Source organism: Sardina pilchardus, chromosome 18 (assembly GCF_963854185.1).
Source record: "Sardina pilchardus chromosome 18, fSarPil1.1, whole genome shotgun sequence".
Taxonomy (NCBI): domain Eukaryota; kingdom Metazoa; phylum Chordata; class Actinopteri; order Clupeiformes; family Clupeidae; genus Sardina; species Sardina pilchardus.
Genome location: NC_085011.1, coordinates 16,617,548 through 16,642,547, shown reverse-complemented (window position 1 = coordinate 16,642,547; position 25,000 = coordinate 16,617,548). Strand labels below are relative to the sequence as shown.

The window sequence follows — 25,000 nt, the reverse complement described above, 5'->3', positions numbered from 1 at the left end:
AAATAATGTCACTTGTGTCTGTGAGAAAGGTAAGTTTCGTAAGTTTAGTGGGTTTTAACACCAGTCTTTGCGCTATCATAGAGTTGCCAGACATTGCATCCTTAGCAGTCTCTGTAAAGTCATGTCTTAAATGATTTCCTTCTTACACAAGAGAAAAAGGAGAATACAAAGCCAAATAAAATGGCTAATACTCCACAGCAGAACCTGTGATGTGATGATCTACCATTAGCGAGTATTGAGGCCTGTTTACATCTTTTACTTGAGAACACATTCCATATGAGATTTGGGCTGAACATTTATTTCAATCACAAACACATTTGTATACCTAATGACACATTTAGGTACAACCATCTGAAGCAGATATGCTAAACAGCAACTTTAAAATACGATTTCAGTTGTTTTTAAAAGCTGAATCCGATGATCACTGAGGCATATCAATAATGCAAAGAGCATCTTTCCAAATGAAAATATCATCTACAGATGAGTGATTGTGTCAGGGTGGCATGTGTAGCCTTATCAATAACCAGCCCTTCATTACTCTCTGTGCACTTATTCTCGACACGCGTCAGAATGAAGGATCGTTAGCAATCCCCTATGCAAATGAAACCTTAGCGGTCCTTAGCGTGATGCTTCGCTCATTCCCCAAGGACAAGTCTGATACTGCAGCGCCGGTATGCCTTTCGCCGGTCTTGCTGATGCGTAGGGCTGGATTCTTGGACAAATAATGAATCTGTAAGAAAGCCACGACTTTCAGACGCACCCTTTGTCACATGTTCAGCCAAGCCACACCCTCCAACTGACCTGTCTCATCTAGATGATTGGACACTACACGTATAACGTATAACCATTCTCTCTGTATAATTACCCCCGGCTTCCTGTCTCTTGTAGACCACGGAAAAGACGAGCGTCTGTAAGAATGTGGATTGGTGCTCGAGCGCTTGAAACTGTAATGATGTAAGACCAGGCGGAACTGACAGAGGCCTCCTCTGCGTGCTGCACTTGGATGCAGATTTATGCAGCGGAGTAACGATGCTTGGAGCCACTGTAAAATCACTCAGGGGTGCACAATGAGGGGGGCTATCCACAGCCGCCGTTAGACTTCATCACTGCGGCACCGTTTTGTGTGTACTGCTGTAATGGTGGTCATTGTCATTGCTGTACTGCTTCCTGAATACCTTGCCCTGTGTGGTATATGACCTGTATATGATTAATGAAATAAGCCTGGCAATCTGTCAATTCCTTATATTTTGTACAGTGTGTAGAGTGTATTGTTTTTTTTTTTTTTTTTAATGGGATACAGCAGATGCAGCTGTCACCTTCACATATATTCCCATAACAACATATCAACTCTCCGCCCCCCCATCCCTGCCTACACACAAGATTTGAAACAAAAATCAACACCGCATCAGCGTCGTCAGTTTCCCTTCAACAAAAGATCACATATTCAGGCCATTTCCATGAGCGACATATCCGTGGAGTTATAATTATTCTTGTCAGAAGAAAGTTCAAGAAAAAGCATGTGTCAGTCAGTAAGGGACGGGGTGATGTTATTTCTTACATATACTGTACCGATCCGTGCAGTCGCTTTCCATGTGACATGTGACATCTGTATCCCTCTATATCTATTTTTGTAGTCAGTATATTACTTACAGTATTCACCACCATCTTGCTTGGACCCGTCACACAGCACAAGGCATTTCAAAACATAACCTTTGGCTTTGGGAAACACTACAGTAATCAACATCTATTCACAATTTTACCATTTTATCAATCAAACAAGAAGTTGAGTGATTGAACAAATCATCAGCGGATTAACCGAATTATATGAAAATAATTGTTAGTCGCAGCCCATAATAGTGTCTATTACAGCACGTACGTACAACCACAGATTCATCATCAGCCATGTTTGGCCGCCAGCAGAACATAATAGCCAATCCTGCACTGCAGCTTGTTCCAGTGGCTCTGCTGATTCCCAGCTCCTGCTTTGTGCGCCACTCTGGGTGGACGTCCAGATGCCCTTGCCCGCAGCGGGTGAAATTTATAGTTAATTAAGCGAATTGGTGCACATCCTCTGAATCCCTGTCCTTCACTGATGCTTATGATATTGATGGTTGACATCGTCATCGCAATGATGTTATCGGTGGTGAATGTGATGAGGCCGATGGTGGTGGTGGTGGTGATGATGATGATGATGATGATGACGACGACGATGATGAAGTTTATGATGATGGCTATCATAATGATGATGGTGTTTCTCTTGGAAATGATAAGTATGGCAGTCTGCCTAGGAACAGTTAATCTTAACGTATTCAGGGTTGTATTTGAGGAGCAAAGTGAAATAATTAGCCCCGACTATATCAGAGCACAGTTTGAAATTCACAATGAGGAGATGAAACATGCGCTCTGAATAACTGCTCGTTGCATATGCAAGGCCCACGGGCATATATGTTTTCCTAAGATATATTCATTGCCCTATATTTTGTAAGAACTCACTGCGATAATTCAGCTGAAGTGTAAATACACATGGCCATTTTCTATGTCACATCAAGGCTATGTACATGCAGAATGCATCTTAGACCCCACTGGCAACTGAGAGCTCTATATTCCCATACGTGTTCGCTAGACCAGGTTAACATAACTAGACATGTGTATGCATGCACCACCAGACAGACCAGACTGTAATGTGTATGTAGCGTATATAATGTTTACATTGGTTAGCCGTCCCATGGGTCTAGGAACAGACCTCAGAATGACTCTATATACTGACTCATACTTATACTGTATATGCTGACTTATATAGGAAGACTCTGTTGGGATATACTGTAGCCTGTATGAAATATGAATACATTTCTCTTTTCTGATTTCACTGTGCTATGGGCAGTAGCACACAGAGAGTTGTGTAGGAATACAGAGAACATGGTGTTTAATGCAGTGTGTGTGTGTGTGTGTGTGTGTGTGTGTGTGTGTGTGTGTGTGTGCGCGCATATTATGTTTGTATGCATCAAGGGATGCTAGTGTTAATCAGTGGCAAAGCTTGCAAGTATTCATGGCCTCCTGCACCTATAACTGTTTGCGTATGCATGTGAGGGTGCTTGTCTGTGGGTGGTCATCTACTTGCTTTGTTGTGGTTTGTGCACACTCATGCCTGCACTCTGTATCTTTCTCTCTGTATCTGTCTGTGTGCGTCCCTCTCTCTCATCCTCTCTCTTCCTCTCTCTCTCTTCCTCTCTCTCTCTCTCTCTCTCTCTCTCTCTCTCTCTCTCTGTCTGTCTGTCTCCATGCGTGTGTGTGTGTGTGTGTGTACGTACGTGTGCCGTCTGACTGGCATTGAGCGCAGAAATGGTATTTGGTTTTGATGTGGGGCATCGCTGGATTTGTCACTGGCCTGTTTAATGTAATAAATCAGAGAGGCAATGACTGACTCTTATTAAACATGATTAAATGATCCACTGGGTTGCGGCAGCGTGTGCCCAGCTAGCTCTCTGAATCAATAACAGCTTTGTAAAGCTGCTTTTGAATGGGGAAACAAAGTCATACAAATCCTAATTGGCTGTGGGATTAGGCTAACCAAAGGGACTGCTGTAATGATCCTTCTCCTCCCGTGCAGGCTTTGGCGGCCCGTTCTGCGAGGTGAATCAAAACGATTGCGGATCGATGCCGTGCCAAAACGGCGCTGTGTGCGTGGACGGCGTCGACACGTATCTGTGTTTCTGCCCCGAGGGTAAGTCAGCCGCCCAGTTCCACACCCCTCCCTGCCAGACCGTCCCAACACGTGAGCGTGTGTTTGTTTGCTTTGCGTTAGTATTTCTATGTATGTGACAAATTAACCTCCTTGTATCCTTCTGTTATTGTTACTAGTCTCAGTTTTAAGTTGATGGTGAAGTAAGTAGTATGTTGCATGACCAATCAGGTATGGATGTATAGTATTTTTTTTTTTTGGCCTTTTTGCCTTTATTAGTATAGGACAGTGAAGAGGTAGACAGGAAACAAGTGGGAGAGAGAGATGGGGTGGGATTGGGATATGACCGCAGGCCGGATTCGAACCTGGGTCCCCATGGGCATTCGGACCCGTAAATGGTATGGGCGCTGTAGCCTACTGCGCCACAGCGCCCCCACCAATCAGGTATTGATATTGAGTTGTGGGATATTAAAAGTATTAAAAATATATATAATTTCTTGTCACATTTTCTAGGTGGAGTAGAGGTAAACCATTTAATCTAGGCCAGCCAATCTGATTCTCTGCATTGATAATTTAGTTTAAAACTAACTGTCAATTAGGAGTGTATTAAATAAGTAATATTAAATAACTCTGGCTTCATCTGAAATGAATCCTTAAAGCCCTCATCCATGAGAAACACCATTACCAGGAACCTCTGGTCTCCCTGTTTCTCTGTCTCTCAGTCACATGACAGACTCTCCTAATATAACCTCTGGGCTTCAGAGTGTAAATGTGAAATAAAGGTTTCAGCGTAGCGACCCGATCAATACCTCTCACCAAACACGGAACAGCATATTACTGGACTAGTCATGTAGGCTAGGCTACAGTACCTGTTCAATACAGCATCTTGGCCTGAGGAAGTATGTAGGTGAGGCTCATGTCCAGGTAATACAATATATTGGCTACTATACTGCTAGCTTGTCATTTAAACTGCCTCTCAGTCCTATTGCCAAGCTGAGCGTGCTTGTTATTACAGTTTTTTTCAATCGCTTACAAGCGTTTGTCCATTCATTTGACACATTTTCAAAACTCTAAACACAGACTCTCACCTACAAAACACAATTGGCCAAATGGATAATTTTCCTCTCAAAAGCACATCCCATGTTCTTACACCACATTTTGTTACATATACACTAACTTGTCATTTCTCTGCACACACTAACTTTACCAAAACACTGGAAACCTGACTCAAATTTAAGTTATTTTGTCAAAGAATGAAACTTGTTTTCACTTCACAAGATACATGCAGTCAATCAGAGTACACTAGGTTTCAAAATACTGGCTACTGTTGACATTACAAAAACTGAATAGACTTTTATCTTTCAGTTTTACAGGTATTTGCATGCAAAACATGCAATCCAGCATGTTTACACTATATTTCTTGGTTGGGAACTATATGTCCAGATGTAATGTTCACATTCAAATGCATTCCAGTAAAAAGCTCATCTTTTTTTTTTTTTTACTGTTCTCTAGGCCTACAGGAGGTGCAGTATAAATACTGTTTACAGTAGACTATGATAGAACAGAAAAAGTTTTACAGATTGCAGTGAACAAAATATCCATGATACACGAGAGCATTCTGAACAAAAAACAACAGCAAAAAGCCCAGATAAAAAGGGGGTGAACAAAAAAAAGCACAATATTACTGTGTCTAATCTCTGCACCTGCTCCTCTCAGTGCTCCTGCACCTCTCACTGCATCTCTCACTGGGCCTGCTCTTCTCCCTGGGCCCCTTACTCTTACTCTTCCTTGTCCAGACATTACAGTATTTGTCTTTTTCTGTTTCTGCTTCCAAAAACATCACCTCCTCTTTTTACTGTGTAAGTGTCAATGTAATAGAGACCCCTGCACTGAGTCTAAGACAGACTGAAATCAGCTGTGGTTGGCCCAATTTACCCAACATAAATCATCTGTGTGTCAATTATTCGATTGTTTGTTTGTTATCAGCTGAGATATATTGCTTTTGAATTGATAACATTGCAGAAGCAGAGGTTTTTATACTGTATCTAAGGTTTGGAATATTGTTTTAACTATTGTGGGATGTTGTGTGTTAACATTAGAAAATAATACAAAAACAATCCATTGTTTTGTTGGGAGGTATAGTTTGACTGTTAAGAAAATGTAAGCATTGTGAAAATATATTCACTGACTGCATACTGTGTGAAAACAACATGAAATGTGTGAATGGTATGGCCACGAAAGACCGATGCTGTGCTAACTGTGTTTAGAGTTTTGAAAATGTGTCAACTGAATGGACAAACGCTTGTTAGCGATTGAAAAAAACTGTAAGTATTTTTTTCAAACAGGAAAATATGGCATTGTACTTGGGTGGTCAAACAGCAAAGTCCAATAGACACTGCTTAACAGTATAACATCTTCATGGTTGGTATCGAATGGTGTTCTGAACATTGTGACACATGAGCCGATAAAAATGGTAATAAAATGGTAATAAAATAGTAATTTTGAAATGTTGACGATTTGCCATAATGTCTTGAAATGCTGATGTTGATATGCCATAATATTTTGGGTGTAGTGTATATGGTCACATTTAAATACAAATGGGCAGATGAAGCACTCAGACCTGCCTGGCATTTTAAGATTCCTTTTCACTATAAGGGGAATAGTATTGATTAACCACAGGGTTCCCTATCTCGGGAGCTCTCTGTGGTCACATTTTCGGCCTGTATTTACAAACATCTCTCTCATTCGGGTCCTGTAAAACCTTCCTCATCGTTAAATGACTAATTCATATCGTAAATTACCTGGAGTCATTTACGCCATTAAGTTGGGTGGAGAAATAAATCCCTGCAATTTTGCCAATAATTTCTTGGCTCAGTCGATGTCCTACCTGTGAGATGTAGCTCTGATTAAACCTTGATTGCGGACGGGGGTTGTTATGCATTATTAATGAACTTGGGATAATTGTCAAATTTTATGACATGGGGAGAGGTGGAAATTGGTTCCATGGTCAGTTTGAGGAATGATGAGAATTCGCCCTGCACCGGTGCCGCTGATAGCCTAGCATTAGTCATGGCCTTCCTGCAGTCTGGGCCTGTGACAGTGCTAATGATAGTCATTTTGTAGCGTGACCATGCAGTGGAATACGTTTATGGGAGCATAAAATGTCAGAAATTTGAGTGTGGCACTCTCCTTCACTTCGCTGCGTTAACCTTTTTTATCTTGTTAAGTCGGAGTCGGCTAATGCAGTAAGTCAGCAGCTGACATGGTGCCGCATGCCGCCTGTCATTACGCAATAAGAGCCACATTTAGTCAACACGTTGGTGTTGTGAGGCACTTTTTAAAACCAACTTCTCAGCCAGTGTGTTTGCAATGGTACTGTAGGGCAGGACAGAAGTAGCATTTTTTTTTTTTTAAGTAGAGTTATCTACCGATTGCTTCATTTTAGTGGGAAAAACTGCCTTGTTTGATGTTTCTAATCTCTATGCTTTAATCATTGTTTATTGTAGGTTTTAAGGGTGACTCCTGTGAAATTAACTATAATGAATGCGACTATGGATTTTGCACCAACAATTCCACCTGCGTTGACCTGCCTGGAGATTATACCTGCATTTGCCCACAGGGATTTACAGGTATGCTCAAGCACAGGCTTCTCATGCCATTCCTGTTTGATATATCATTTCAACCATATCCTTGTTTTCAAGTTCAAGCACACTTTAAACATACATTTGCTACAGTGTGGAATATCCTGTTTATAGGCTTTTAAATGATCCCCTCAAGGTAATGTTTTGTAAGGTAAATATTTCAAACTCTCAACAACAGGGCGATTATGAGGGAATGATCCCCACTGAGATTTAAGAGACAGCTGGGAATTACACATTTGCATTTTATTGGGATTTGTGAAATGTAGAGCTTAATGTATATATTATGATGTTTGGCAGGTTGTGACCTCCATTTGCAATTCCTCAAAGACCTTATACAACCGCATAATTGTGCCGGTATGTTTTTTTCACACCGTAATTTAAAAAAAAAAAAATCTCAATATTCACTTTATTGTGAATGTTTTCTGAACGCGGTGAACTCCAGTAAACCGCATCATTGTACCTGCCAGGTGCATTCAAGGTTCGGCAACCTTTGTTGGCATGAATGGCGAGTTGAACTCCCCCCTGCATTCATGGCGAGTTGAACTCCCCTCTGCATTCATGGCGAGTTGAACTCCCCCCTGCATTCATGGCGTGCCCTTGTATGGCGCGCGCAGTGGTGCCATATGGGCGGGTGATTGAGACGGGATCATTTTTTGCCTGTCATATGCGCTGCCTGTGCCCCCACGTCCCACCCCCCCACCCCCTCCTGTTCCCACGCGCGCCCCCTCCGCCCCTGCTCTTTGCTGAGCGCCTCTGTTGTGTTTGTGTAGTCCTAATGCATAAAACACATCAGTGGCGGAGAGGCCTGGCGCTGGGAGCCAGGCAGCTGGTGTGACAGATGACATGCACGCAAGCGAGGGAGGTCTCAGGCCCCTCGCCGTGGGAGCGCTCATAACCACTTCCACCTCTCCAGCGCACACGCCCCCCCCCCGCACCCCCAACACCCTAAACCTCGTCATCGCTATCTTGTGGCAGCATCATCACCCCAGCCTGGGGAACGTGGGGGGGTTGAAGAGTCGGGGTGTAGTGGCAAAGGGTGGGGGGTGGGGGTGGGGGGGGTACAGGCTGTTCCAGAACAGTGGCGCTTTACACCCTGTGCTATGAGTCACTACTTTGTATAGGCTTGTGTGGCTGTGTGTTGCTGAAAGGACATGTAAGAACAACACTGCAAAACAACTGTGTTTGGGGTTTTGGTAATTAGCTGGAGTGCTTTTGATGTGAATTATTGCTGAAAACAGCCAAAACATATTCCTCCTTTTTTTAGTTAGTTAGGACAGTTACCCTGCTTGTGACACCCATACAGTACTAACCAAGCGAGTTCAGTTTCCTCTGCCGCCGTTCATGACGCCCACACCAACTTTACAACTGCTTGCGTATACAGTATGCAGAAGTCCACTAGATTTTATGGCTCCTCGTCCCCTTAAATGACTCCCGAGTGAATCAGTGTCCTTTATGTCGTGCCGTTTCTCGGAGTCCTTTGCTTTAGCCGATGCAGGCGTAGGCCTACAGTCTGCTCAGCCTGTTGTCAGACTAGATTGAGACTGGGGGGGTAATGCTTAAGGATAATCCCTCATATGATCTGTATTCATCAGCTTCTTAAGGGATATTTACTCATTTTTAGAGCTCACGTCCACAGAATATGCCCATGAGACGCACAGTTCTGTGGAGTGTAAAGCTGTGCTCTTTAGCTCAACTTGTTAATAAGAACAGATTCTAGCATTTTTTTGAGCATACAGAGTTGTTTAGCATGTATAGTGTTTACTTGTTCACTTCATAACACAGAGCTAGCAGATACTGTAGAGTAGACCTATCATGATTCCACTTTGTATCTTATAAAGTGATAGTTTTGGGTCTTTCAAGAGGGGTCCAAACACATATCTGTTCCATTGTGCACTTAGTTTATTAAGCGTTTCTTATACGTTATGGTTTGTATATTATAGTATTTGTTTATTTCTAGATACTGTAGAATAGACCTATCACCATACCATGTTGTGTTTCATTTTTATTCTGTTCTATTCTGTATTAAACTGCTCTTCAATCTGTGTACCACCTGGTTGACTGAAAAAAGGTTGAATCAGGTTATGACAATTTATGTAGCCAAGACATATCTGCAGTGGTGTGTAAGACTAAAGAGGGCATAGCAAGCAGCAGTCTGTGTAAAGTCTTGCACTTAGCAAATTTTGCTTTTATGATAATCCATTATGTTTTCACTCTTCCATGACATGACAGGGTTTTTACAGTGGCCTGTCCCCGCCTGACGGACGGCACGGCCATCACTTTGACAAACGCCATGTCACACACATATTGGCCCTGAGACTCATTCTTGGCATGAGCGCCGATGCCAGTAACTCTTCTCCCCCCCCTCACACGAGGCCTAAAGTAACCACCACGCCCGTTTTCTCTCCAGGTAAAAACTGCTCCGTGCCGATTCCTAATTGCGAGAGGGTGTGTCCGAACAACGCCACCTGCAGTGCCACTCAAGGTGACTTTCACTACAGATACCGCACCCACAAGGTTGCAACTCGTCTTCCTCTTCTCATCATCATTCAATTCTAGGGCTGTTTTGGAATTGTTTACTTGACAGCCTGCGCGTTGACCTTCATTAATCTAATACGTTTGTTTATCACTGTGGGTTAGCCAAGGTTGCCTCAACGCTAACACTGAAATATTTCTAGAGATGTTTTTGATGTTGAATTGTAGATGCCAGTAGAGATAATCCCATTTTCCCCTTGTAAGCAGAAAATAAATAAATAACTGTTTAGCTCTTTACTAATCCATGAGGCTCCCCTGCTGTGTGGGACCGTGTTCCGAGCTTTTTTTTTTAAAAGTCTGCTCAAAAGATCTATTTAGGCCATAATTTGTTGGTATTGATATTGATTTACCGTAGTGCATTTGTTAGAACAAAAGCATTTCACAAGTTTATTGTTTTCATATCAGGGAGAAAAAAAAATACTAGAGAGCATGAATTAACTTGGTCCTTGCACACCCTGGATGGCTGGCTTTGAAATGGGAAGTTTGGCCAATGCATCATTTATTAGTAGAGGTTTCGGCTCGCACTTTCTTATTGGAGTTAGATAAATAATTACCTAAACTCGCGGGGAGGCGTCTCGCGTAGGTTTGCAGTTCACCCCCGGTCTGTGTGGGAGAAAGAACGTGAAAAGGAGTTTTCGCCGCTGTTCAGTGTCATGCCGTGCCGCGTGGCACAAAACACAGCCCGGCACAGCCGCAGAGCGCACCGCACCACGCCGCACCACACCGCAGCACACTTCAATCATCTCTTTGATCCCGACTCATTCAGGCTTGGGAGGCCAGGGCTGCTCGGGGCCGGCGGGGGAGTGCGTGTCCAATCCGTGCCGGGCCGCGGGGACCAGCGTCTGCGTGGAGCAGGTGAGCGGCTTCAAGTGCGTCTGTCGCCACGGCTACACGGGGAGGCTGTGCGAGACGCCCATAAGCCACTGCGTCTACGGGCTGTGTCAACACGGATCAAAGTGTGTGGATCTTCGCGGAGGCTTCACATGCCAGTGTCTCCCCGGTAAGCTCCACGCCGCCCCCGTGCATATGATGTGAAGGACAGGAGGTGTTTGCTGCTTAATTAAACCCATAATGCTAATGTGTTGGGAATGGACTGGCGACGGAGCAGATGCTAATGCCTCAAGGTAGTCACTCTCAGTCCGAACCCCACAGAAAAAAAAAGTCTAAGTTGACACCACATTCAGTCAAGGGCCCTCATGCATTTTCCAGTTCTGTTTTTTACTCACTAAACCATGTTCATATAGGCCAAAAGAGTAAGACAGCACATATGTAGTCCATGATGCAATTGTGTCATACCTTTTTTTTTAGTCTACATGAATCTAGAAAAAATTAATGTCAGAGACAACTGACAACTTCAGGCATGGTTTCGTTCCGTCTTCCTCTTGACTATCCATGGTTTGGCTTTCCTTTTGATTTTCCAAGGTATTGTTTTTTCTTGTGATTTCTTCTCTCAGGGCTGACCGGGAGATTCTGTGAAGTAAACGTCGATGATTGCGCCGACGATCCATGCGGCGTCCTCAGCTTCTGCAAGGATGCTCTCAACGGCTACAATTGTTTCTGTGCGCCCGGGTTTATAGGTAAGTGAGCTAAAAAACAGGCAGGAAGTAGCTCTCCCAAGCCTCTGAACCTCACCTCTGTGTCCCTCTCTTGCCTCTGCAGTAATTGCAAAGGCATTACACCTCTATTTGCCTTTTTTTCCCCGAAATGGCAAAGATTGCGGCCTCTGCCGGACCGCGCTATTGTAAAACATTTATTTACTCGGCGCTTATCAGAGGAAATTCCCATTACTCTCGGCCGCTCCTGCTCCTCACTGCTGACCTCGTCCTCCATATCCCCCCCCACACACACACACACACACACACACACACACACCCTGACCTCGTCCTCCATCCCCCCTCTGACCACCTCATTTGCCCCTTCCGCCGTCTCCCCACATCATTAAGTGTTCTTATTCTCTTTCAAAAGAGGCCTTGCTCCACCCCACCTTGCCCCCACCGCACCCCCACCATCCCCCAACACACACACACACACACACACACCACCCCCCAACCCCCCGTCAGGGCCACTACCTCCCTCTCCCTCATAATGATGCTCAGCACCTCTCTCCTCTTGTTGTTCTGAGGCAATAACTGCGAGATTGAGGTGAACGAGTGCCTGAGCCAGCCCTGTCTGAACGGAGGCACCTGCTCGGACGAGCTCAACGGCTTCAGCTGCCGCTGCCCGCACGGAGTCACAGGTACGCACACACACACTTGCTGCCCGCACAGAGTCACAGGTACACACACACACTTGCTTCTGCTGCTGGCGTTCTGGTGGGCAGATCAATATCAAGCGCACGTCATGGAGATAGGTGCTGGTGTGGCTCCAACGAGTAGCCAGCAAGATATGAAGTCAAAGGGCTGTTGAGTGTTCTTTTTGAAGATCTTCAGTGCATTGATTGCTATGGTAGCCTCGGCCCCATAGCCGTATAGCATCAGCTGGAAGCATAGAAAAGAAAAGGACAATCGGCCTGTTTGTGTGTGTGCTCACTTGAATATCAGTAAGGGTGCTTATTGTGATGTGAATGGAAAATATGGCATCTCTCCAGTAAGAGTCCAGTATCAAGGATTCATCCTTCACAATGTTGTGTTGTGCAGTACGTGCTGAATGAAATAGTAGATCACAGTCGAGTCGAGTTTTGTTTGTTTGTTTGTAAGGAAAGAAGGACACACGAATGCTCTAGAAACTTTAACAATTCTTTGAAGAAGATATCATTGGCAGTCCCAATTCAACATGTTTTACTGCTTTGCCTCCAGGTGACCTGTGTGAAATTAGCGTCGATGTGTGTCAACCATCACCATGCCAACACAACGGGACCTGCATTGACCTTGCATTCGGCTATAAGTGCCTCTGCCTCCCGGGCTTCACAGGTAAGCAGCTGGCATGTCAACTCATCTGATCTCGTCTGATCACACACACACACACACACACACACACATACACACACGCACGCACGCGCACACACACACACACACACACACATAGACACACACACACACACACACATAGACACACACACACACACACACACACACACAGACACACACACACACACACACACACACACGTATAGCAAGAGTTTTCTTCTCCTCCCTTACTTGGCAGATCGCTATGCCGCACACACCGCTAGCGTAGTGCGATGCTATCAGTCGAGTGAAGGGGAGATAAGAGTCTCTGCTGCGGCGGCTAGAGGCTCAGATGCTAGCAGTTCCTGCACTGCTGCTCCTGTGGAGGCCGGCCTCCCTGTTCGATCTGCTGTGCATGCACAATTTTAATTGGCAGGAGGTATTGTCTGGCTCGTTTTCTAATTGGTTGATACAGTCAGACCGAGCTGAAATTTCTAATTGCCGATTACAGAAGCAATTAGAATCGTAGAGGCACTAATAGTTTATGTATTTCAGTGATTAGATTATAGAAAAAAAATCTGAAGAGCATGTATTTAAAGAAATTGCTTACAGCAGTTTTGAAACTGCATTTTTACAATCTGGCTAAGGAAGTCTTGCCATTGGCTTAGCACCATGCTTCAACCATTATACAGTAGCTATTGCTTTGCCTTAGCTCATTTAATGGCTACTGTACAACTACTTGATCAGGCGGCCATTTGACGGCCACTATACAACTAGTTGCACAAAAGGCCATTTAATGGCTACTGTACAACTAGTTGCTCAAAAGGCCATTAAATGGCTACTATACAACTAGTTGCTCTCTCCTAACTCTTTATTTGCTCTGCCATTTACGCGTTTGTTTTCTTGCTCCACAGGCTCAGAGTGCGAGCTGGACATTGACGAGTGTGCCTCGTCCCCGTGCAAGAACGGAGCCACTTGCATTGACCAGCCCGGTAATTACTCCTGCCAATGTGTGGCTCCATTTAAAGGTAATGAACAGTGAGGGAGTGGAGAGCGAAAAGCAAAGTTAATTAACTTCACAAAGCATTCCTCTCACCTGTCCGAACTCATTCCGCCCGCCGCACCACACCGGAACATCTTTATTTTACGCACAAGTGCCAAAAACAATGGTGTGTGTGTGTGTGTGTGTGTGTGTGTGGGTGTGTGTGTGTGTGTGTGGGTGTTCAATGTCCCTTTGAGTTGAGAAACGGATCCAATCCTGTGTTTGTAGAGGCTCAGCAGGAGCGGAAGAGAATGGGGGGTGTAGAAAGGAGCAGAATAACTCAAGGGCATGTTTTGGAGGAATGAGAATGCTCTTTAAACAAATAATTGCTCATGAAACAGGGGGGATTTAAATCAGGTGCATTGTAAAACAGCACTCATCCTGATTGCCATCATTAGTGGGATTGATTGGAAAGGTCAGAAAAGAAGCACTTTACCGGCTCACCCATGATCACAAACATGGTATGGCATAATTGTACCCAAGACTGCCGTGGCCTAGTCTATGTTTAGAATATGTTAGCCTCAAAACCTTCCACTTAGTAGGAAGTAGTCAAGGGAACTTGATTAACATGTTGAATTAGATATGAATAATAATTTAGCCCCTATTTGCATAATTGCACAAAGATAGAATCAGTATTGATATAGTGGTAAACAAAACAATAGTGTCAGAATTGCAGGATATCATACTTTTTCTTCATTTATGAAGCTATTTTGAAGTTTAGCCTGTCAAATCCTTCCAAACATGTAGTTAGGCCTATCTGAATACGGTATGACAACTGTATTGTTGTCATGGAAGCAGGCAAGTTAAGCCTCAATGAATCAGCAAAATGTCACAGCTTTTAAATTACACCTACCCTGTAGGCATCTGCTTTGGCCACTTACTCAACTGTGTTATTTTGCTCACAGCTGGTCAAATAGTGACAACTGAGAAACTTTGACAAGAGTAGTGTGTTACTTTGACAAGAGCAGTGTGTTACTTTGCCGCCACATGGTCAGAAATCAAACGATGGCAATCCAGCAGCTGGTGAAATTGTCGTGGCTTTTCTCTGCCAGGATTTGGTCATATAGCCCCTGCCTTGTTGAAATTGGTCATCACTTCTGGCCATGTGTGTGTTTTTGTTACTGTTGCGCTGACAGAAAATAAATGAGCTTGTGGGAACATTAGGAGTGAGGGGGGGGGGGGGGGGGTGTTGTGGCAAATATGTTTGAGTCTTAGTGTTGCTAGCGGTTCCGAGCTTGTGGCGCTTAAGGTTATATGGTGGAATTTGGTCTGAAAAGACAAATGGCGGTGTTGAATGAGAGTATATAACAACTCTGAACAGCTCTCAGACTACAAGCAATATCAAAAATGCTCCATATGTCATTACTCAAACCGACAGGCCATCACTATAAGATCAAGCGATGGGCACAACATCCATATATTTTCTATTGTTTTTTACACAGAATTTATGTGATGTTTTATTGGACCAAACTACTTTCAGTCAGTTGGAATGAACTATGATTTAGACGCCCTCCTCTTTCGCCTGCCCATTCGCCGAATTAAAAGTGTATCTCTCCGCGACAGACAGAACAAGACTTGGGTGACGACGGGGACGACTGACACACACGTGCCACCTCAGAGATTTATGGCTCTGACAGGGCTCTGCTTTTTTTTCTGGGGCCCACTTGCCATGTGGAGTGTTTTTTTTTCTTTTCTTTTCTTTTCTTTTGGCATAAAGACATAGACATCAAATAAACTACAGATGGAAATTTTGTGATAGTGGCTTTTACAAGGCTATGTGAGTCAGCCACCGCTGAGCGACAGTAAACCTGCCAACCTTAAAAGTATTTTTAGTAGCCACTTTTAGCACCAAATCTGAGGCATCTACAGTAGATACTTGGATGGAGATCAGCCTGACTGCTAGCATTGAACTAGGCCCTTTCCTAGGCCACATTCACATCACATGCATTTACATTCACTACATATTCATCCCCTTTTGAAAAGATATAGCTACCTGATGATACAGACACTTTCTATTGGCTCCTGTATATGCTTCAAATGTGTGTTTTTGTGTATTGGCAACCTGAACGGATGCCTGTTTCATTATTATTAATGTCATGTGTTTGTGTTTTCTAATGTGTTTGGCAGAAATTATCAGAGGTAGGAAGCCTAATGGTTTGCATAGCTTTAAAGTATTTTGTCAAAGTCAGTCGCATGCATTCCGCCTCCTGCCGCATTCGCATGTGAGCGTTGTTGCCCGGGCCTCTTCTTTTTTCTCTGCTTGTTGAAGTTCCCACTACCTGCCTTTGCTGAAAAGACATTAGAGAAGTGACTTCTCCACTTGCTGCGCCGCGTTGCATTTCAGTGGGTTTTCCAGGCACCCCTCTTTTCAAAGCCAGATGGAGAAGGAGAGCTTTCCACACATTAGTATTGTGCGTTTGCAGATGTGTGTGCCTCTCTGCATCTTTCTAAAAGCATCTGTTCACGAGATGGCCGGAAACAGCCGGGAACACCATCATCCTCATACAGCTTTTTGAGAGGCACATTTTGTTATATTCCCCTTTAAAAAGCAGGGAATGTGCACTCTGATGTGCAGAAGGGCGACATATAAGTCACGGGATGAAAGGAGAAGTAATTGTTCCCACATGGCAGAGAGCATATTCAGGGACTGCACATTTACCCATTGAAAGAAGGCTGTCAGCTTTTTTCCCCCTGAACTGTCCAGCGTGTAAATAGAGTAAGTAGCCGTGATGTTCCACAAACACTTGAGTCATCAGGGGGAGCGCTGGTAAAGACCTGGTGGGAGAGACGTGATGAAAGCCCGAGACTAGTGCAAGTATGTCATAGCCACACACAACAGAGTACTGGAGTGAAAAGGGAGAGCTCTTTATAAAAGACACACATCACACACACACACATACACACACACACACACTTAAGCACACACACACACACACACACACACACACACACACACACACACACACACACCCACGCACACACGTGCCATAACCATTAGTACATCTTTGAAAACTCTACTAGTGCAGCTGCCTTTTGTGCCATTATATCAATGCAATGGGTTTCATCTCACGTGAGGGATTCACTCAGATCCAATGTGGCCATCTTCCAGTAGGCTCCACAATAGCCCTTCACTCGCTTCAGTGCTACTGGATGGCACTATTGATGCCCGGGTCAGGAGGTTAATAATTGCTTGATCAATGGAGAAATGTGGGCTAGTGTTGACCCTATGGAAAATGACAGAGGCAGCCGCGATGGATGTAGAACTGAATTAGCACAAGTCAGATCTCAGGCTAGATTGTGAACCCCTCATTTTCCTCTCTGTTTGTTTCTCTGCGCTACTTTGCATGTGTTCATACGTGTGTGTGTGTGTGTGTGTGTGTGTGTGTGTTATCTTCCGCCAGTTGTTATTGTAATGCATGGCATGTCTTTGTGCTTATCTAGTACCCTCAGCTTCTGTGCATCAGCGGGGTGTCATTCTAAATATAGCGGCAATAAACCAACAGCCTAATTACATGTGGACTAAAGCGAGCGCTTGTGTATGGCTGCCTTACAGAGAGAGGCCCTGTGAGGAAAGTCTCCCGGCACATCTGATGGGTTTTTTCCCTCTCTTTTTCCCTCTCTTCCTCCTCTTCTCCTCTTCTCCTCCTTCTGCCTCTGTTCCCTCTCTTCTTCTCCTCCTCCTGCTTCTGTTCCCTCTCTTCTTCCTCTTCTTCTTCTCCTCCTCCTGCCTCTGTTCCCTCTCTTCTTCCTCCTCTTCTTCTCTTCCTTCTGCCTCTGTTCCCTCTCTTCTTCTCCTCCTCCTTCTACCTCTGTTCCCTCTCATCTTCCTCTTCTCCTCCTCCTTCTGCCTCTGTTCCCTCTCTTCTTCCTCTTCTTCTCCTCCTTCTGCCTCTGTTCCCTCTCTTCTTCCTCCTCTTCTTCTCCTCCTCCTCCTGCTTCTATTCCCTCTCTTCTCCCCCCCCCCCCCCCCCCCCCCTGCTCTTGTGCTCGTCAGGGCTGAATTGCGAGTTCTTGCCGTGCGAGGCCAGCAACCCGTGTGAGAACGGTGCGGAGTGTGTGGCGGCGCCCCAGGACCGCGAGCGCTTCCCCCTGGGCTTCCAGTGCCTGTGCCAGCCGGGCTTCGCCGGGCCGCGCTGCGAGAGCAACGTGGACGAGTGCGCCTCCGGACCCTGCATCCACGGCTTCTGCTACGACGGTGAGGGCGCCGAGGGTTGCACCGCGGGAATACAAACACACACACACACACACACACACACACACACACACACACATATACTGTACACACACACACAGACATACAAACACATAGATGCACACCCATACCTACACACAAACACACGCCCACAAGCACACATACACACATACAAGCACATGTATACACATGAACACACACACACATACACACATAGATAGACACACTAACACATAAACAGTATAGATGCACACCCATGCGCGCACACACACACACACACATACACACACACACATAGACATACAAGCACACATAGACACACACCCATACATGCGCACACACACACACACACACACACACACACACACACACGCACGCATACATCTAGACACCAGCACCAAGAGCCCTAGGGAAGCCGCTAAGGGCCAGCCGGGTCCATCTGACACGGCGGTGGCGGCCATCTTGCGGCATCCGTGGCTGGAGGTGTCAGGGCCGCTCTGGCTCACTTGGCCTCGCAGACGCTGACAGCTTCGCCTCGCGTTCCTCCAGGTCACAGCGGCGGCGGCGGCAGCTAATAAGGAGCTTCATGAGACTTGAGATATGCTGTCTGAAGTCGGGGAACCAGGGCACATTAGTTGGAAGCCGGAGTTGGGATTCACTTGATGAGCATCTTACTCCAACCACGAGAGGAGATCAATTAAGCATCAATGCGCCACTGTAATTTAAATAATGGATGATGAATGACAGTGGTAATACCATCAAAGCCCAAGGCAGGATGTTGTTCCCCTTTCTCCTGGCAATCCAATAAGCTTTTTCTTCCCTATGTATTCCATCTCCAACATAAATCATTAAGCAACTCGTAGATCAAATAAATGATGTCGTTTAAAGATTACACGTAACCAAGTAGTGAATAATTGAGGTAAATCTTAGTGGAGTGGGTACGCTTTTAAAATACACACCAAAATAGACTTGACAAGCCTATGGTTTTTGTCATTAAAATCATGCTATGATTCCAGCTTCCCGGGGTGTTGCCGTAGTTTATTGTGCGGCCATAAATATCATACATCGGTGCCGCTCCTATCCCGGAAGATTACCTGTCACACATGCTCACGGCGTCAGAGCAATATAACAGCATCGGAGTTGGCAGCCTCTCAACTTTAACTGGTCCATATTCCTGCCATGAATAATTACTGGCTGCACACACTGCACACATTGCACGGCGCATCCTCCTTTGTTTTCCCGCTCTGCCCGTACCATACCTCGGAAATCTCTTAACGCAACAGCGGAGGAATTCACAATTTATGCCCTCCATAGAGGTATGTACATGAACGAGACCAGATGCCTAAACATGGGAATACCAATGGAACCCGATGCTCAGAGAATAGCCCGGCATGGATTCAGCTCTGGTGCCCATTAAGCATAGAGTACTGGTGGACACAAGACAGCGCGGAGCAGAGACTGGGAGCCCAGCGAGCGGTGGTGTGGTCCTATTCTTCCTGGGTCTCTGCTGTGTAAAAAGACAGAACTGAGACTATGCTCCCAAGGTCCCCTTCACTCCTCTCAGATCCATATTACCTGCACACGCCATCTTTTCTTTTCTTTTTTCTGGATCACTGAACATGGCTGAGAATGTCATGTCACAGTGATTTGCCCACAGGCTTCCTTTTATATATATATATATATATATATATATATATATAAATATATATGAGAAAAGAAAAAAAACTCAAATTGAATCTAATTGGAAAAAGTTTCAGAGTCTACTGCAATAGTCAGACCTATTTAGCTTCTATCTGCCACCTCTTCCTCTGTCTCATAGCCCACCCCCCCCAACACTCCCCCCCCCATCGCTCCCTATTCCTCCTCCCTCCCACTGTGTCTTACTTTCTTCTTGTCTTCTCTTTCCCCCTCAATCCCCCCATCCTCCTCCCCCCGGTCTGACCGGGGGCTTCCTGGGGATGGCGGGCCCCTGTGCTGGGCAGCAGGCGCTGGGGGAAGTCGCGGGGATAGGCACCCCATGCCACCCGCGCCCCCCGCTCCCCCCCCCCCCCTCTCTCTCAGCGCAGAGAAGACTAATGCCGCTGCCACCCAGGACCCAGAGCATTTAATGAGAGTAATAGCGGCTACACGCGCGCAGACAGAGTGACAGCATAGATTACGTGGTAAATCTTAAGGATAATGAAGAATCCTGGGACCCCGCGCTCAGCCCGTAATAAATTCACTCCGCTGTAAGAACCGCAATTACCACTGTCACAAGGCTGACTATGTACTGCTGTTGTGTCTAAGGGATGGAGGGAGAAGCAGCAGTAGGAGGAAGGGAAGGAAGGGAAGGGAGGAGAAAATACATTTCTTTGAACATCATTAATGATTAAAGAGACCTACAGCACGAGCTCAATATTGGCTCCGGGGAATCCGGATGTGACCTACAGGTTGACACATTTGGAGCACGCGAAATAGAGAGAAAAAAAGAAAGAAATAAAGATCGAAGGAATGAATGAAAGAGTGAACAAATGGAAAAAGAGGAAGATAGCAAGAAAGAAAGGATGAGGATTGAGCTGGCTTTTTGTCCTTTCGCCTGGCGTGCAGTGCATCCCTGAAAACCTGCTCGTGAATCAGTCTCCACAGAGAGAGAGACAGAGAGAGAGAGAGAGAGATAGAGAAGACAAGTTAGATCAACGGATACAAGGTGGAGAGGCTGAAGAGGGCATAATAGACCTTGGTGGGGGCGGTGAGGGGGTGGGGGGTTAAAGAACATCTGAAGGCCTTCCGGTCTCGTCCTTTAGTAAAGGACTCACAAAACAGCGCCGATTGATCTTTTATTTGCACAAAGGATCCTTCATCCACTGTATATCAGCCCGCGTCTAATTCCTCTTATTCACCAGAATGCCCTGTGATTTCATCCAATTTGTCCACGGCTATTGCTCCACTTGATTTGAATCGTTAGAGGATTATACGTCTTCTGCGTTTGCAACGGCTCTCATACCCCCAGCAGTCCTCTCAGCCGTTTGGTAAAATGGGATGAGAACGCATTACATAAAGACATCAATAAAAACAGCCGTAGGGGATTAAGGTTGTTGTTGTTGGGTTTTTTTCATATCATAATTCATGTGTTTGAATGTTGCTGTCCTGTATGTGAATACATGTTTGCGGTTTTATTTTTAGTGGTGGACGGATTCTACTGCCTCTGCAACCCAGGGTACGCGGGAGTCAGGTGTGAACAGGACATCGACGACTGCGTCAGCAACATGTGTGTGAATAACTCAACGTGCGTGGACCTTCACATGGTAGGAAATAGCCACCAGAGTGACTCATTCAGCATACAGTACATGCAGAGGCTCCTGTATGATCCCGTGTTAGCTGTGACTTGCTCTCTTTCTGTGTGGCCGGTGTGGGACTGAGCCTCTGTTCTATTTTCCTTTATTAAATGTCTTTGTTCGAGGCACACGCACGCACGCACACACACACACACACACACACACACACACACACACACACACACACACACACACGTCTCGCCTGGAATAAGGCTTCCATGCTGACACAACATGATGCCAAATATGAATTTGCTTCCCCGTGCGGTGATTCAGTGTCTCCCCAAGTTTCAGTCCCCCTTCTTTTTGCTCTTTTTATACTCTTATATCTGTGCTTTATTCTTTATTCTGATATGTTTTATTTTTTGTTTGTTTTCTTTGTTCACTCTCAGTGTTTCTCCCCTCTTGTGAACACAGGGCACCCCCCCCTCTCTCTCTGTGTAAATGATAAACAAGATATTAGGATTCATGCACATTTTCTCCACAACAAACCAGTGGGTGTAAGGAGATGGTTTGTCTTTTATTTCCTCTGAATAATTCAAATGCAGCGCCTCAGGTTTTTCAGGGGTGTCAGAAAGGCTTTGCATTTTGTTTAGGCTATTAGTTGCATTTCACTGGAGAGAAAAGTTCAGGGCTGTGAAATGGCAGCCTCGTACTGTAGAACAAGGAGATAAGTTCTTTTAACGAGTAAGGGAAAGATTTCGCCGACTTAAAAAAAAACGACAGATAGCGGCGATATTCTTTTTATTCGGCGTAGTCTTGTAGTGCAACAGCCTCACTTCGGCACGTTCATCCTCGGCACGTCATGAGATGGGTTGCGTTTACACACGACAAAGCGCATGTGTTACTCTGGTGCAGCGTCTCAGCAGTAACGAGACTTAAGGAGTCATGCATAAGAACACGAGTTCACCATAAAACTGTAATGACCAGTGGCGTTGGGCGGCCATGCCTTGATAAATGTTTAAACAAGCTCCGCGCTGCCGTCACACGGCGCTTGAACACTCGGGTAAGTTGGGCGCCGAGGATTGCCTCACCCGCGGTGGCATGGACCCAGCGAGTAGAACACGACGTGTCTGCCCAGTAAATGGGCAGCTTGATGGTGTACTAACGTCCAACGACTCCTTTATGGAGATCTGCACCAAATGACTTTATGGGCAAACATGCACACACGCGCACACACACACATACACACACACACACACACACACACACACAGAGAGAGAGAGAGGCACACACATGCAGACACACAGAAGGAGAGAGACAGGGCTTAAGACAGTGTGTTATTACAGCCTTTTCATATAGTCGGGGAATTAGATTGACCTTTATCTCTCTGCATGACAAATCTTATTCTGTCACATGGCTGCCCACACAATCCCACATGAAACCATGAAAAGAGACAGCGAGAGAGAGAGAGAGAGAGAGAGAGAGAGACAGAGAGAGAGAGAGAGAGAGAGAGAGAGAGAGAGAGAGCAGGGGGAGAGAGCAGGGGGGAGAGAGAGAGGGGGGATAAAGAGAGAGAAAAAGAGAGGAAGAGAGAGAGAGAGAGCAGGAGGTCTAATGATACCCTGTGTATTATTCTACCTGTCTGATTATACCTCCCTCCCTTGACATAAACACAGCTCTCTGGCTCACGACAGTGTTAAGAGACTGTCCTCTGAGTGTGTGAACTTGTTATTTAGGAATTCATTCCCTTTGCCATGTTTGACTTTGACTCAAATTATGAATGCATGGGATGTGTACATGTGGCTTTTATTGGCATAACTACATCGTTCCCAGTGTGCAGTCATCATTTTGTTTGTTGCCACACATAAATAATTATTAATTTTATTGCCATCACCATAAATGCTTTTCAATGAGCGTAATGACAACAATAACAATAAGCAGTAAAGTAAAGCTTGGTCTTAAGTGCTGTGTCTCACCTTAACAGCGGGAAAGGTGCATCCTGATGTGCTCATATGGTTGCAATCCCGTCTCTATTATTTCTATTTTATATGGGCCCGCACGTGACACACTCTTGCTCTAATTACATGTGTCAAAGCATTTCTTATTTCATGCTTCGCTGTACCTTGTCTAGATGTTTCGACTGCAGTAATAATCTTTACACGCGACGACACCGCAGTCATTTGCCATCATGGGCCAGAGAGATTGCGTGAGTAGTGGAAGGTGTCCAATATATTTCACCCCCCCGACCCCAACCTCAACCCTGCCCCCTAACATGACGTGCAGTATGTTGGTGCATGCCGTAACTCACTGAATGGGCTTGTGTGATGGTGTGGGTGGGGGGGGGGGGGGGGCGTTTGGGCTTGTTCTTTATGGCGTGAGTTGTGAGGGCAATCTATATCGGGAGATACCACGCGTCGAGTCGACCAGTGGGTGATTTATAATTACGCTGTAGATAATTAGCAGATGCTAAGTATTTAGCCAGCAAAACGTTTGCTAAAGCAAGAAGATCACTTGGAGGGCGCAGACGTCTGCCAGGGCCAGATGCCGTGCTTCTCAACATTAGCAAAAGTGGAACAACATTTGTTAAGCTCCCACATGACTCATAGCAGACACTCCAGAATGTAATGGGTTCATCTTTGGCCTAAACTAACGAGTCCTTTGCATAGTCCTACAGTACATATACGGACAAACTCACCTGTGCTAAAGAGTCCTGTGTCTAGACCTGCTCACAGGTAAAAAGAGGAACCGCTGAACCAGAATCTCCTTGGCAATGGTAATCAACATTCCATATGGATAGCGCAGGTTATATCATATGGCAGATTTATTTTTTGTCTTTCTAACGCTTGATGTGTCAGACAGACTGTCACTGCTTAGGCTATGTTATAGGACTGCTATGTGATGACTTGGCAGATAATTACAACATATTGACTACTAAACTACTGTTTATCTCGAACATTTATGCAATGCCCTAATCTCTGGTGTTTCGGTTTCACTGAAAGTGGATAGAGTTTGTTCCTGCTATCTTTTCAACTCCAGAGAAGGCCCTTGGCCAGGACATATCTTGTTTACAACTCTCTCCCCCCTCCCACCCCCCCTCGCCTCCCCACCCCACCCCCTCCTTTAATTCAAAAAATGCCCCCACTGAGCAGGAATCTACCAGGGGAGCCGTGTGGTCCCTGCAGATGATTTAACAGCCCGAAATGAGATTATGCTCTCCATAGCCAGGGGTGAACAATCGCTGGCTCCCAGAGGCCTCCCATTTATCAGACGATGTCTGCATTACTTCTCGCGCGTATGAATACGGCCCGCGGTGTACAAATTATATCAGACAAAGTTTAACGGCTTCCCGCCAGTGTATGAAGCGAGGATTAGCATGCGACTGGGGCTGCGCCGCCACGTCCGCGATGGCAGACGGGACCTTTTAGACGGCACGCTCGTGATGAAGAATCCCCAACACCCCTTGACCGCGCGACCCCCGGCCTCTCCATTGGTATGCAAAGGGAACGTTAAATTAAAACCTGCGCCCATGGAAACTAATAGACAACAAACCATTCATCTCTTCCTCCGTGATTAATTATCATAATGAAGATTTTAATGACAAACTGGAGGACGCGTAGCCTCTGCTCAGAGGGAAGAGAGGTGCGAGTGTGTGTGTATGTGTGTGTGTGTAGTATGTGGTGTGTGTGGGGGGAGGGGGGGGGGCATCTCGCCACGGTCACATTCCAAAGTTAAGAATGATGTATGATGCCAAATATCTCTGTCTTTTTTCTCCCAT

General features: G+C 45.4%; 1 protein-coding gene across 1 annotated transcript in view; it reads left to right on the top strand.

Moving 5' to 3' along the window:
• The window catches only part of eys (eyes shut homolog), a 204,334-nt gene that overhangs the window by 31,754 nt on the left and 147,580 nt on the right, over nucleotides 1-25,000 (top strand). The window contains exons 13-23 of the mRNA XM_062520401.1: nucleotides 1-29; nucleotides 3,608-3,772; nucleotides 7,186-7,308; nucleotides 9,728-9,802; nucleotides 10,619-10,852; nucleotides 11,307-11,429; nucleotides 11,975-12,088; nucleotides 12,648-12,761; nucleotides 13,652-13,765; nucleotides 17,774-17,974; nucleotides 21,134-21,255. The exon at nucleotides 1-29 is cut by the window's left edge and continues 94 nt beyond it. Of these exons, the coding sequence (XP_062376385.1) occupies nucleotides 1-29; nucleotides 3,608-3,772; nucleotides 7,186-7,308; nucleotides 9,728-9,802; nucleotides 10,619-10,852; nucleotides 11,307-11,429; nucleotides 11,975-12,088; nucleotides 12,648-12,761; nucleotides 13,652-13,765; nucleotides 17,774-17,974; nucleotides 21,134-21,255 (1,414 nt within the window). The remainder of the gene's footprint in view (nucleotides 30-3,607; nucleotides 3,773-7,185; nucleotides 7,309-9,727; nucleotides 9,803-10,618; nucleotides 10,853-11,306; nucleotides 11,430-11,974; nucleotides 12,089-12,647; nucleotides 12,762-13,651; nucleotides 13,766-17,773; nucleotides 17,975-21,133; nucleotides 21,256-25,000) is intronic.